General features: G+C 43.8%; 1 protein-coding gene across 1 annotated transcript in view; it reads right to left on the bottom strand.

Annotated features, from left to right (window-relative positions):
* The window catches only part of LOC124616516, a 96,944-nt gene extending 91,395 nt beyond the window's left edge, over positions 1-5,549 (bottom strand). The window contains exon 1 of the mRNA XM_047144830.1: positions 5,426-5,549. Coding sequence (XP_047000786.1) covers positions 5,426-5,549 — 124 coding nt within the window. The remainder of the gene's footprint in view (positions 1-5,425) is intronic.
* Between the last annotated feature and the right edge of the window lie 10,021 nt (positions 5,550-15,570).

Raw genomic sequence — 15,570 nt, 5'->3', positions numbered from 1 at the left:
GGGGGAGTGGAAGACCCATTTTTGCCTGGTGCTGCAATCTAGCGTTAAGGGCGTCACCTGTCTTGTGCCAGCAGGCTCATTGTGTGACACGTAATGGCTAAAATATTTCTTAGTTCTTTCAGTTTCACATTGTGTGCCTTGTGGTTTAGTGGCTTTACATTTTTTTCCTATGTGGTATAGGTAAGTTTGGTAAAGGTATTACCTTTTCTACATCTTTTGTTAGAAACATACAACTGTGCACATATTTCTTGTCAAAACACTTTTAAATTCGTTTAGTGGTTTTGCCCGTTTTGTATCCCGCCTCGTAGGCGGCTCGTGGGTCTGCTCCTGAAAACTGAAATTTTGGCCGAATGAAGGAAGCGAGTATGAGAAGGTGAGGTAAAACACGTCGGTACTACGAGTGAGTAAAAGTGTCCCGGCCGTCTGCTCTTGATCAAATGGGCAGAATCTATAGCGGATCTCGTAGACCTCCACAGCACCGGTTAGAGGGCGCTGTCGTCAGTGACTGTCGTAGTGCCAACTTAAGAACTTGGACCTAGGCCGTGGCATCGTTGCTGTACCACAGCCCGAAGGTCGGTGTACGTAAAAAATTTCTACTTGTGCCTTGTATTAATATTTGTGCCTAAATATTGACATGTTGTTGTTGTGGTCTTCAGTCCTGAGACTGGTTTGATGCAGCTCTCAATGCTACTCTATCCTGTGCAAGCTTCTTCATCTCCCAGTACCTACTGCGCCGGCCGCGGTGGCTGAGTGGTTCTAGGCGCTCAGTCCGGAACCGCGCGACTGCTACGGTCGCAGGTTCGAATCATGCCTCGGGCATGGATGTGTGTAATGTCCTTAGGTTAGTTAGGTTTAAATAGTTCTAAGTTCTAGGGGACTGATGACCACAGATGATAAGTCCCATAGTGCTCAGAGCCATTTGAACCATTTAGTACCTACTGCAACCTACATCCTTCTGAATCTGTTTAGTGTAGTAATCTCTTGATCCCCCTTTACGATTCTTACCCTCCACGCTGCCCTCCAATACTAAATTGTGATCCCTCGATGCCTCAGAATGTGTCCTACCAACCGATCCCTTCTTCTAGTCACGTTGTGTCACAAACTCCTCTTCTCCCCAATCCTATTCAATACCTCCACATTAGTTATGTTATCTACCCATCTAATCTTCAGCATTCTTCTGTAGCACCACATTTCGAAAGCTTCTATTCTCTTCTTGCCCAAACTAATTATTGTCCATGTTTCACTTCCATACATGGCTACACTCCAAACAAATACTTTCAGAAACGACTTCCTGACACTTAAATCCATACTCTATGCTAACAAATTTCTCTTCTTCAGAAACGCTTTCCTTGCCATTGCCAGTCTACATTTTATATCCTCTCTACTTCGACCATCATCAGTTATTTTGCTCCCGAAATAGAAAAACTCCTTTACTACTTTAAGTGTCTCATTTCCTAATCTAATTTCCTCAGCATCACCCGACTTAATTCGACTACATTCCATTATCCTCGTTTTGCTTTTGTTGATGTTCATCTTATATCCTCCTTTCAAGACACTATCCATTCCGTTCAACTGCTCTTCCAAGTCCTTTGCTGTCTCTGACAGAATTACAATGTCATCGGTGAACCTCAGAGTTCTTATCTCTTCTCCATGGATTTTAATACCTACTCGGAATTTTTCTTTTGTTTCCTTCACTGCTTGCTCAATATACAGATTGAATAACTTCGGGGACAGGCTACAACCCTGTGTCACTCCCTTCCCAACCACTGCTTCCCTTCCATACCCCTCGACCCTTATAACTGCCATCTGGTTTCTGTACAAATTCTAAATAGCCTTTCGCTCCATGTATTTTACCCCTGCCACCTTCAGAATTTGAAAGAAAGTATTCCAGTCGACATTGTCAAAAACTTTCTCTAAGTCTACAACTGCTAGAAACGTAGGTCTGTCTTTCCTTAATCTAGCTTCTAAGATATGTCGTAGGGTCAGTATTGCCTCACGTGTTCCAATATTTCTACGGAATCCCAACTGATCTTCCCGAGGAAGGCTTCTACTAGTTTTTCCATTCGTCTGTAAAGAATTCGCGTTAGTATTTTGCAGTGTGACTTATTAAACTGATAGTTCGGTAATTTTCACATATGTCAACACCTGCTTTCTTTGGGATTGGAATTGTTATATTCTTCTTGAAGTCTGAGGGTATTTCGCCTGTCTCATACATCTTGCTCACCAGATAGTAGAGTTTTGTCAGGACTGGCTCTCTTAAGGCTGTCAGTAGTTCTAATGGAATGTTGTCTACTCCAGGGGCCTTGTTTCTACTCAGATATTTCAGTGCTCTGTCAAACTCTTCACGTAGTATCATATCTCCCATTTCATCTTCATCTGCATCCTCTTCCATTTCCATAATATTGTCCTCAAGTACATCGCCCTTGCATAGACCCTCTATATACTCCTTCCATCTTTCTGCTTTCCCTTCTTTGCTTAGAACTGGGTTTCCATCTGAGCTCTTGATATTCATACAAGTGGTTCTCTTTTCTCGAAAGGTCTCTTTAATTTTTCTGTAGGCAATATCTATCTTACCCCTAGTGAGATAAGCCTCTAAATACTTACATTTGTCCTCTATCCATCCCTGCTTAGCCATTTTGCACTTCCTGTCGATCTCATTTTTGAGACTTTTGTATACCTTTTTGCCTGCTACATTTACTGCGTTTTTATATTTTCTCCTTTCATCAATTAAATTAAATATTTCTTCTGTTAAACAAGGATTTATACTAGCCTTCGCCTTTTTACCTACTTGATCCTCCGCTGCCTTCACTACTTCATCCCTCAAAGCTACCCATTCTTCTTCTACTGTATTTCTTTCCCCCATTCCTGTCAATTGTTCCCTTATGCTCTCCCTGAAACTCTGTACAACCTCTGGCTCTTTCAGTTTATCCAGGTCCCATCTCCTTAAATTCCCACCTTTTTGCAGTTTCTTCAGTTTTAATCTACAGGTCATAACCAATAGATTGTGGTCAGAGTCCACATCTGCCCCTGGAAATGTCTTACAATTTAAAACCTGGTTCCTAAATCTCTGTCTTACCATTAAATAATCTATCTGAAACCTGTCAGTATCTTTAGGCTTTTTCCATTTATACAACCTTCTTTTATGATTCTTGAACCAAGTGTTAGCTATGATTAAGTTATGCTCTGTGCAAAATTCTACCAGACGGCTTCCTCTTTCATTTCTTCCCCCCAATCCGCATTCACCTACTACGTTTCCTTCTCTCCCTTTTCCTACTACCGAATTCCAGTCACTCGTTACTATTAAACTTTCGTCTCCCTTCACTATCTGAATAATTTCTTTTATCTCATCATACATTTCTTCAATTTCTTCGTCATCTGCAGAGCTAGTTGACATATAAAATTGTACTACTGTAGTAGGCGTGGGCTTCATTTGTTTTATTTGGTCCCGTAAATTTATTGGATTTATTTTGATTGGATATGAATCGGACAAGTCCACAAACTCACTTTTTTTTTGTAGTAAATGCTTGCCTTCCTCTTCTCTTTATATTTCTCCTAGTTGAAAGATGAAAAGAAACTTTTCACATTTCCCTCCATATTACAGTGGCACATTATGAAACTGTTTACTATTGCTATGTCCAAAAGAAAATGAGAAAGATGATGTACTCATTTGAGTGACCGACTGCCAAAGAAGTATGTGACCCAACGCTGCTCAAACGAGTCTGCAGCTCCCATTACAGCTCAGTAGTCTGCTATGGATGCAGGGTAGGATGTAGCTGAGTTGCACTATCTCTAGTAAATCTTGTGATGAATTTTATATCTTTCGGATGGCGAGCAGTTGACGAAACAGTAAGTGTGTTGTTATCATTCAATATTACTGCAGATACACACTCTTTAGTACGGATGATGACGTGCACTTGCATGCAACTGGAAAATATCTTCCAGCAAGGAGCACAACGAGGCATGCAGACAATGCAGCACACACATGCAAGAGGTAAGGACTAATTTCACTTGTAGCTGTTACAAAGTATCACTACATATTGAGCTATCTTTTGAAAAATTTCATAAAAAATCTTAAGATGTGAATAAATTAATTTGTTTGACACAGTAATGGGTACTTTACTTACTTTCATCTTTTTACAGACGCTAATTCCTCGAGGACGAATAAATTTAGAGTACTAATTATTCCTCTTAGAGCGTAGTGGGACATATACGTACAAAATAAAATAATTACAAAACAATAAACAACAATCCCAATTTATGAACACGGCCTGACTCAGTATCCATTCCAAACCAGCAAAATAATTCTACAATATTATGTGAAATTTTAATTAATTCAGATACCAGACGTTTAAATCGCTTAATCCATTGACTCGCTCCTTGTACTGATACTCTAACTTACATTATCTCTGAATATGGATGGAAAGGCCAGGGTTGGTTTCCTTCTCCGTTCTTCCCCAATCCGATTTTAAGCTCCTCAGCTACGGACCATGTCGTCGACAAGAAGTTAAACGTTGATTTTTCCTTATACTTTTTCGTTAACTCAGTGTACGTAGGCACTCAGGAAGGTGATGAACCTCACTCACGAAAAAAAAGTTTTAGACAGTTTTCGAAACGTGAAGAAAATTTTTTGGCGGATTTATCCAGAACCAATGAGAAGGAATACAGGCCCTTTGAAATTAAGCAGGTGGAGGGGATATTGGTAAACATACGTTTCGCTTCCAGACTCCGTTATTTGAGAGGTGTCCACTGCTTATGACATGCTAACTCCACAGTTAGCAGTTTAGGTTTTACAGAAGGCAGAACAACCGCTCCATTGTAGTAATAAACAATTTAAACAGGTAAACAGCGTAATAATTAACTTTATACACACACGCACACGCACAGAGAGAGAGAGAGAGAGAGAGAGAGAGAGAGAGAGAGAGAGAGAGAGAGAGAGAGACGAAGGGGGCCTGCTACAGTCACAGAAACAAGCAAAACGCAAGCATACTCAGCCAGATCAAAACAAAATACACAAAGTGCACATGGTGAATGTAAATATACGAAAAAATGCAAATGAGAAAATATTTATGTCACTGCAACGCAGAGCGCTAAAAATCGGACACCTGTCTGTAGAAGCACGCATAAAAGTAATGTAGAAACGAAAAACTTAATTAGTAATAGAAGTTTTCACCCCAGAATAGCTAGATAAGCCTGTTAGAGAAGAATTCGCGTTTGACAACCTTCTTTCATTTTCCTGTATTTTACTCAGTCGCATCAAGGAGTGCTACTTCGATCAGTTATGCGACGAAGCCCGTTTCATTCTGCGGTCTGTGTTCAACTAAGCTACTACTTCGAGTCTCACGATCTCACGACCCAGATCTCACGACCCAGAAGGTACTAAACATCACTCTCTCATCCTTTTTTTCGTTCCGCGCACTTCACTGACCAACTCCTTCTTCTTGAAGATTATCTACGGCAGGCGCCGCTTCTCCGCCCTCCGTTGCCATCTTCTTCTGTCTTAACTTTTCTCGATTTCGTATTCCTTGCTTATATTGCCTCCTATACGTCATTTTGCCGGTTGCGCCGTGGGCGACCTCTTTTCTGTCCTAGAATGGTGTCAATCGTAGTAGTGTCCTACATGGTATCTTGCTTCCATTCATCCTACACACATGCGCAAAACACATTAGCTCTTTCTGTTGGATGCCATCACAGACATGCCCATTTATTTCATCCTTTGTGGGATTACGTTGTACCTATTCAGTCCATCTTAGTACAGCTTGAGCTTCATCTTAAGTAACTCATCTGAGTTGTAAGCAGTTTATTACTATTTTGCTAACGTCCCAGGCTTCTGTTCCATACAAAACTACACTCGCTTCTTCGTTCTTCTTCTTATCTTTTTGTTTCACAGAACAGAATTCATTTTCCTTGTTAAAGATTGTCCTTGTTAACCCTACTAGTGTTTTCAGCATTGGTTGTGCCCTGTTTATTAAATAATACCACAAGATATGTTGCTTTGGCCACACCTAGAATTACTTCTCCATCTACCTTCAAATTATTTACTTTTTTCGTCCCAACAGCCAAGTACTGAGACTTCTTAATGTTCATCTTCAGGTCAGCCTTATTGTACTCCTCTTTGAGTTTTCTTATTACGTAACCCAGATCATTTTCATCTTCTGCTAGTAATCTGGTCGTCTGCAAAATACAGGATAAATATCTTGCTGTCCTCAACTCTCACTCGCTTGACCTGGCATTTTCAACCCCGAATCTTCAGGATTGCTCCTGAATACAGCTTAAAGAGAGTCGGTAATGGCCCACATCCCTGCCACAGACCCTTATTCACCTCGAATTCTTCTGTCCAACTATTGCCAATCCTTACTCTCGTTACGTTATTTTGACGTGATTTCGTAACAGCTCTTAGCAGTCTCTCAACTGACTTGATGTCTTTCACCTTTTCCCCGGTTTATTGGTGGATACATTTTAGTATGTTTTCTCTAGGTTCATCAATGCCAGTCCAACCTTTATGCGTTTTTGACATTTTAGTTTCATTGTGAAGTCGTTGTCCATTACCGATCTTCCTGCTCGAAATCCTGCTCACTCATCTTGCTGCTTGTGACTTGTTTCTTTCTCAATCAAGTCTTTCAGTGCTTTCTAGTACAGTCGTCCAGTGAAAGGGATGACTGCCGATTCCCTATAATTATTTGAATCACTACGTGACCCTTTCTTATTCACCAGTCTGACGTAACACGTTTTCCACTACGATGGAGCAACTTACCTATTTAATAATCTTCCAAACAGCCTCTTTAGAATCTCCAACAATGTCGGTATACCAAACTTCACCAGCTCAGGATATATCTATCCATACCTTGGCGCTTTCTTACAGCTCCTCACTGCCCAACACAGATCTAAAATCAACTACGGCGGCTTCTTCCTTTTAAGTTGACGTACTACGGCAGTGACTTATCTGCGTATGGTTCCAATGAGATCCTCATCTGAGGCAGTGACGAAGAATCGAACACGGAGTCTCTCCATGGACAGACGGCACGGAGGTCATACAACAGGAACGATTTTTGCCACGCCTTCGCCCTTCCATCAGGCTCATACTGTGTTTACACTCTCTTTCTGCTGTTCCTCTGTCCCTCCCTCCCACTCCCTGCCTTTGCCATCTTCCTCTCTCATTCCCTCTCATCTCCTCTCTATCTCTCTTTCTCTTTCTCTCCCTCTGTTTCAGAGAGCTAACCGCCCTTCCAGCAGCCAGCACCCACACCTACACCTACGCACACAGACACACACATACACACACACACACACACACACACACACACATACACACACACGTTGGCAAGTGCATGGTGGCTTTCACATTTACGAGCTGTGTCTTCCACGGCCATTGTTTTTGTTCCGTCCCATATAGCACCAAAAAAGTGGAACGGTAGCGGCGGCAGGACGGAAGGAGGGGAAACTCCCGCTGATACAATTTTAACGACGCGGCGGAGCGCTAATCTTGATATAAACATGAGCGCCACATTGCGTGCGGCCCGTGATTTTCCCCCCTCGCAGGCCGGCCGGCGGCGGCGGAATGAAATGCTCGCCTACGCCCACGGCCCTCAGGAGCAGCTCGCGTGGTCGGTCGCGCCTGCATAATATCTCACCGGGCGATATCCTGACGCGCGATACAAAAATAATGAGCCCCGGGACGCGGCGACCCGCCGGTGGAGAAACGTTTAGCACGCCGACAGCTGCGTGCTTCAGGCAGGGTAGGGGAACGAGCGCTTGCGTGTCGCAGACGGGCCTTTTGTTATCCGAACAGCAGTTTCCCAACTGCCGGCAACAGCCGGTGACGAGAATGGATTGCCAATACGTCGAGACAGCGAATTGGCAATACTACGCACGGTACGGTAGTGGGCGACTACAGTTTAAACGCACATTCTTTTCTAGCTGTAGATTGTAAACTATATGTGCACATTTTGAATAAAACCGTTCTGAATATTAACCTGCGTCGTCACTAAAACAACTAAACCATTTACGTTTGTATGGTCTTTATGGCGGTACGTTTCAAGGCGACTGACAAGTCGCCAGTTGGTCGCCCTGAAGAGAATTGCTGCAAAGACAAGCGTAACGCCGGTGGTTTAGTTATTTTAGTACTCGACTGGCCATTAAAATTGCTACACCAAGAAGAAATGCAGATGATAAACGGGTATTCATTGGACAAATGTATTATACTAGAATTCACATGTGATTACATTTTCACGCAATTTGGGTGCATAGACCCTGAGAAATCAGTGCCCAGAACAACCACCTCTGGTCGTAATAACGTCCTTGATAGGCCTGGGCATTGAGTCAAACAGAGGTTGGATGGCGTGTACAGGTACAGCTGTCAATGCAGCATCAACAAGATACCACAGTTTATCAAGAGCAGCGACTGGCGTGTTGTGACGAGCCAGTTGCTCGGCCACCATTGACCAGAAGTTTTCAATTGGTGAGAGATCTGGAGAATGTGCTGGCCAGGGCAGCAGTCAAATATTTTCTGTGTCCAGAAAGGCTGTACAGGACCTGCAACATGCGGTCGTGCATTATCCTTCTAAAATTTAGGATTTCGCAGGGATCGAATGAAGGGTACAGCCACGGGTCTGAAATGTAACGTCCAATGTTCAAACTGCCGTCAATGCGAACAAGAGGTGACCGGACGTGTAACCAATGGCACCTAATAGCATCACGCCGGCTGATACGCCAGTATGGCGATGACGAATACACGCTTCCAATGTGCGTTCACCACGATGTCGCCAAACATGGGTGCGACCACCATGCTGCTGTATAAGAAGCTAGATTCACCCGAAAAAATGACGTTTTACCATTCGTCCACCCAGGTTCGTCGCTGCGTACACTATCGCAGGCGCTCCTGTCTGTGATGCAACGTCAAGGGTAACCGCAGCCATGGTCTCCGAGCTGATAGTCAATGCTGATGCGAACGCCGGCGAACTGTTCGTGCAGATGGTTGTTATCTTGCAAACGTCCCCGTCTGTTGACTCAGGGATCGAGACTTGGCTGCACGATCCGTTACAGCCGTGCGAATAAGATGCCTGTCATCTCGACTGCTAGTGATACAAGGCTGTTAGGATCCAGCACGGCGTTCCGTATTATCCTCCTGAACCCACCGATTCCATATTCTGCTAACAGTCATTCGATCTCGACCAAAGCGAGTAGCAATGTCGCGATACGATAAACCGCAATCGCGATAGGCTACAATCCGACCTTTATCAAAGTCGGAAACGTGATGGTACGCATTTCTCCTCCTTACACGAGGAGATGGGACCTGGATAAACTGAAAGAACCAGAGGTTGTACAGAGTTTCAGGGAGAGCATAAGGGAACAATTGACAGGAATGGGGGAAAGAAATACAGTAGAAGAAGAATGGGTAGCTTTGAGGGATGAAGTAGCGAAGGCAGCAGAGGATCAAGTAGGTAAAAAGACGAGGGCTAGTAGAAATCCTTGGGTAACAGAAGAAATATTGAATTTAATTGATGAAAGGAGAAAATATAAAAATGCAGTAAATGAAGCAGGCAAAATGGAATACAAACGTCTCAAAAATGAGATCGACGGGAAGTGCAAAATGGCTAAGCAGGGATGGCTAGAGGACAAATGTAAGGATGTAGAGGCGTATCTCACTAGGGGTAAGATAGATACTGCCTACAGGAAAAGTAAAGAGACCTTTGGAGATAAGAGAACGACTTGTATGAATATCAAGAGCTCAGATGGAAACCCAGATCTAAGCAAAGAAGGGAAAGCAGAAAGGTGGAAGGAGTATATAGAGGGTCTATGCAAGGGCGATGTACTTGAGGACAATATTATGGAAATGGAAGAGGATGTAAATGAAGATGAAATGGGAGATATGATACTGCGTGAAGAGTTTGACAGAGCACTGAAAGACCTGAGTCGAAACAAGGCCCCCGGAGTAGACAACATTCCATTGGAACTACTGACGGCCTTGGGAGAGCCAGTCCTGACAAAACTCTACCATCTGGTGAGCAAGATGTATGAAACAGGCGAAATACCCTCAGACTTCAAGAAGAATATAATAATTCCAATCCCAAAGGAAGCAGGTGTTGACAGATGTTACAATTACCGAACTATCAGTTTAATAAGTCACAGCTGCAAAATACTAACACGAATTCTTTACAGACGAATGGAAAAACTAGTAGAAGCCAACCTCGGGGAAGATCAGTTTGGATTCCGTAGAAACACTGGAACACGTGAGGCAGTACTGACCTTACGACTTATCTTAGAAGAAAGATTAAGGAAAGGCAAACCTACGTTTCTAGCATTTGTAGACTTAGAGAAAGCTTTTGACAATGTTGACTGGAATACTCTCTTTCAAATTGTAAAGGTGGCAGGGGTAAAAAACAGGGAGCGAATGGCTATTTACAATTTGTACAGAAACCAGATGGCAGTTATAAGAGTCGAGGGACATGAAAGAGAAGCAGTGGTTGGGAAGGGAGTAAGACAGGGTTGTAGCCTCTCCCCGATGTTGTTCAATCTGTATATTGAGCAAGCAGTAAAGGAAACAAAAGAAAAACTCGGAGTAGGTATTAAAATTCATGGAGAAGAAATAAAAACTTGAGGTTCGCCGACGACATTGTAATTCTGTCAGAGACGGCAAAGGACTTGGAAGAGCAGTTGAATGGAATGGACAGTGTCTTGAAAGGAGGATATAAGATGAACATCAGCAAAAGCAAACCAAGGATAATGGTAAGTAGTCTAATTAAGTCGGGTGATGCTGAGGGAATTAGATTAGGAAATGAGACACTTAGAGTAGTAAAGGAGTTTTGCTATTTGAGGAGCAAAATAACATGATGGTCGAAGTACAGAGGATATAAAATGTAGACTGGCAATGGCAAGGAATGCGTATCTGAAGAAGAGAATTTGTTAACATCGAGTATAGATTTAAGTGTCAGGAAGTCATTTCTGAAAGTATTTGTATGGAATGTAGCCATGTATGGAAGTGAAACATGGACGATAAATAGTTTGGACAAGAAGAAAATAGAACCTTTCGAAATGTGGTGCTACAGAAGAATGCTGAAGATTAGATGGGTAGATTACATAACTAATGAGGAAGTATTGAATAGGATTGGGGAGAAGAGGAGTTTGTGGCACAACTTGACCAGAAGAAGGGATCGGTTGGTAGGACATGTTCTGAGGCATCAGGGGATCACCAATTTAGTATTGGAGGGCAGCGTGGAGGGTAAAAATCGTACAGGGAGACCAAGAGATGAATACACTAAGCAGTTTCAGAAGGATGTAGGTTGCAGTAGGTACTGGGAGATGAAAAACCTTGCACAGGATAGAGTAGCATGGAGAGCTGCATCAAACCAGTCTCAGGACTGAAGACCACAACAACAACAACAACAACAACACACTAGGATCACAAGAACGTTTCACCAGTCAACGCCGGTCAACTGCTGTATGTGTATGAGAAATGGGTTGGGAACTTTCCTCATTTCAGCACGTTGTAGGTGTCGCCACCGGCGCCAACCTTGTGTGAATGCTCTGAAAAGCTAACCATTTGCATAGCACAGCATCTTCTTCCTGTCGGTTAAATTTCGCGTCTGTAGCACGTCATCTTCATGGTGTAGCAATTTTAATGGCCAGTAGAGCACGTACCTAACATCATCAGACGTCAACTCCAGTGTTTTCCACAATCAACAATAACTTTCCCTGTATTGACCAACCAAGTTTCACAAGTATGGAACACCATTCCACAAGTTGACGTCCAACACTCGTACGACACAATGCTTGCACGTCTGCATGCTTGCATTCAACATTCTGGTGGTAACACCGGTTATTAACATACCAGCATTTTACATTTGCAATATCTTCTCTCTCGTGCATATTAACCTGTAATCTCCCGCAATTAATCACTTAAATGTTTTACTTAGACAAATCTATTGCAGAAACGTCATCACTTTACCTTAATTATTTCTTGATGTAGGGATTTCTTTTTCCATCAGTGTACATGTGTTTAAGGTTTCACAGCTGTCGTAATTTTGAAAGAATTACAGGTATTGAGAGACCGCCTCAAATATGTAACGAAGTCTCGTCCGCTATTAAAAATAGTTTTCTTTTTTTCTGCTATGGTGCCGCATGTTCACGGGGTCGGTATGATATTTTGGATGTGGTAATGTTACTGATGAGGAATTGCGTCTAGTGTTGTCCTATGTGACAGTATGTGAGCTGAGCCGTAGTAAAAATAGCTGTTTTAAAAAGCGCGCCGCAGCGCGTAGTGTAAAGCAGTCGCTCTCCGTTTCTGGCGGTGGCGTTGCTGTGGCAATCGCAGCGTTGGTGTCTCCCTCTGGTGTGAAAGAGGAAATGTTGCCTGCTCACGTGCATTTAAGGGGCGCTATCAGCTCGTCGGTCAGTCAGTCGGAGGCAGTTGGTCAGCCAAGGCAGTCTGTCAGTCTCGCCGAGTCTAGTCAGTCGGTCAGGCGGAGTGAGGCTAGGTCAGTCTCGCGTCACCAGTTGCTGGTCTGTCTCTCGTTTGCATTTGTGCGGCAGTTAGTGTCTGTCGTCGGAGTGCTAGTATGTCTGTCCTTTGGATCAACTTTAAAGCCAGAAAATGAGTCTTTCCACTCCGCCAGCAACAGAACTCAGCTAGTGGTCGCCCGGTCGGGGCTGAGTTCCTGCATCTGAGTCTGCGCGTTAGGCCACCAGTCTGCTCGAGTTGCTCGGGCAACGGTCATTGGCAGTTGGATCGGTCGGTTGGTCGGTCGCGCACTGTGACACGAGATGACGTGTGCGCCTTGAGCGTCGGCGCATGTGAGGTCTCCACGTGAGTCCAGTGGGCAGCGCCGTATAAAAAGGGGTAGTGGCTTCGCGGTTCACACGAGAGGAGCCGGAGCGAAACCACGACATCGAGCTGGCCGGGGCGAGTTGCGAGGCCGTGAGACGGGAGATCGGCGCTCCTTCCTGCGTCCGTCGAAGCTTCTGGCAGCGGACGGTTCGGGAGAGCGTTGGGGGTGCTGCGCCAGGTCTTCGTCAGAAATCGCAGTTTATTAGCAGTTAAGTGGTTGGAGATATGTTGTTTCATTTACTTGTTTTCTTGGTGAGGTCACCAGCCGCTTTCTTTTGGGGTCGTCCCACCATTCTTCTCCGTTTGCCCACTCGCGGGAAGGTGTTATTTGTGAATTGGGTGGTCCATTTTTCCCTTGTGGAATTGGGGAGGTTTAGAGCAATCTGGGGTTCGGGTTGTTTAGTAACCCCCCCTCGTCAATCTGCCGTACGTTAGTAGCTGCCTCTGTCATGTTTGTCGGATTCGGTGTTAACGAATTTATTGTTAAGGTCGAATTCCTGAAATATGTTTGTATCTTGCCTATCATCTTGAGAGGCAATATATGTGTAATGTTGACCATGTTTTTACATTTTATGTAAGACTGTATTTCATGGGTTTTTATTTAAATAGTTATTTTTATAAAGTTGCCACCCTTCCACCGTAAGAGTCCTTTTAAAAACAATTGCACTTTTGGTGGCAAATAATTTTTAGTGTGAGTGTTTGTACCATTTCCATCCCTCTTACGGGGTGCATAGTTAATGTGTTGTGTGAGTTGTTAAAATTTTTTAGTTTAAAGTAATCTGGTGTATTGCAGATTTGCACCAGTATAGTTTTTCAGAGGTCGTTCTGAGGGGCCGTGACTACAGCCGTGTTGAAAGGGAGCGGAAGCTTCTCAGCCCGAAGGCTCCTGCAGCAAAAAAAAAAAATATTCTGCCTCTGAATAATTGTAACTTGATATTTCGAAGGTGCTTTTCTGCTTATAATTTTAAATCTGTTTGAAAAAGCTTTTATGAATAAAATTCACATTTGTTAAAGGTAATTTTTTTCCATCAGTTACTCCTTGGCAACTACTTCCACGCTGACATAGTGTGTTAATGTTCTTGATGAAACGCTAGTAAATAAAGTAAATTCTTTAAGAAAAGACTTTTGAAAGTAAATTTTTCACGGTTCATGGGCGTTTTCGAAATGTTACGAGACGTGGGTACCTACGCAGTTATATGGGAAGCCGCCTAAAAAGCACATCCAGGCTGACCGCGCACAGACGATCCGAAGGACGGACTCGATCGGGGGCCGAATCCCGGAGGCGGCGTGCTAACACGCGGCTATCCGTGTGGAGGTCGCATTGCTCGTCTCGTCCATGGAAATCGGTAAGCCACATGTGCCCTCTTGGGTCGTATCTAATGGTGAATGCCTCAGGGACTCACCTATTCTAGTTCTATGTAAGCACCCTGGGAAAATATTAGTGACTATCCTTAATGTAGAATACTGGTCACTTAACATCATTGTAGGTGTTGTGTAGTTGAGGAACCAGGTAGCCATGCGACACTCCATGGCTGCGTTAAATCACGGCAGAGAAGTGGTTTGTATGTGTGTAACACGGTTTGATGGAACCATCACAGTAAGATGGGCCGATGTCGAGATGTAATAGAATGACAGAAAGGGTCAGATTTGTTGGTCTATCAACGTGGATTATCCAACGTGTCTACAAGTAATGGCGTACCACATGCAGCCATGTAACACCGTGAACGATCAGTATTTCGTGAACCGATCCTATCCAACAGGGACCAGAAACGAATGTCATTTGTACATTTGGGGTCTGGTGCCTCGCTTAGGGACATTTCTCACAGCGGTTGACAAGACGCAAGACTACATTGGACGAAAATACAGTGACAGCGGGCAATACCTGAATGGAGCGTGCAGAATGGTCCGACGAGTAGCGATTTTACCTCTTTAGAAGTGATACAGAACGTCGCGTGCATCTGCAGTCCAGTGAGATGTTAAACACGGACAGTTCCCATCATGACTATGCTCGCTCACTCGGGTAGCGTGAACATGAACAAGGATATTTATTTCAACAAAAAAAAAATGGTTCAAATGGCTCTGAGCACTATGGGACTTAACATCTGTGGTCATCAGTCCCCTAGAACTTAGAACTACTTAAAGGTAACTAACCTAAGGACATCACACACATCCATGCCCGAGGCAGGATTCGAACCTGCGACCGTAGCAGCCGCGCGGTTCCGGACTGAGCGCCTAGAACCGCTAGACCACCGCGGCTATTTCAACATTCTCGGCCAGCAGCTACTGCCTTATCTTCACTTTTGCATAATGAGTATACTGTGGATACTTTCCTCTTCCAAAATGGCAACAGCCTTGCTCGCAGAGCTGAACGCTTACACTCCTGGTTTAACGATAACTCATGGAACCATAACGCTCCTCGTACTGCCGCTACATCACCAGCTCTTAATCTCATAGAAAGTGTCTGAGAATATTTGAAACAGCTGGTGAAAAGTAACAGCCAGCAACCCCATATTTAAGTAATGACATGAGATCTGATCGTTAAACATTGGCTTCAGCTGTATATGGCGTACGTGAAGGAACTTTTCGATTAACCTCCTAGACTATCAGAAGCCATTATCAAGGATAGCAGTAGTATTGCGAGGTATCAGCGTGGTGTCTCCAGGGGCTCAATTTTTTTTTTGTCCGATGTGCTTATTTGATGAACCTAGGTTTCCTGAGCCAGGTTATGGTGGGCGTGGTCAGCCCTCGAA

This window comes from Schistocerca americana, chromosome 5 (assembly GCF_021461395.2).
Source record: "Schistocerca americana isolate TAMUIC-IGC-003095 chromosome 5, iqSchAmer2.1, whole genome shotgun sequence".
Taxonomy (NCBI): Eukaryota; Metazoa; Arthropoda; class Insecta; order Orthoptera; family Acrididae; genus Schistocerca; species Schistocerca americana.
This window is presented reverse-complemented; position numbering and strand designations above follow the sequence as displayed.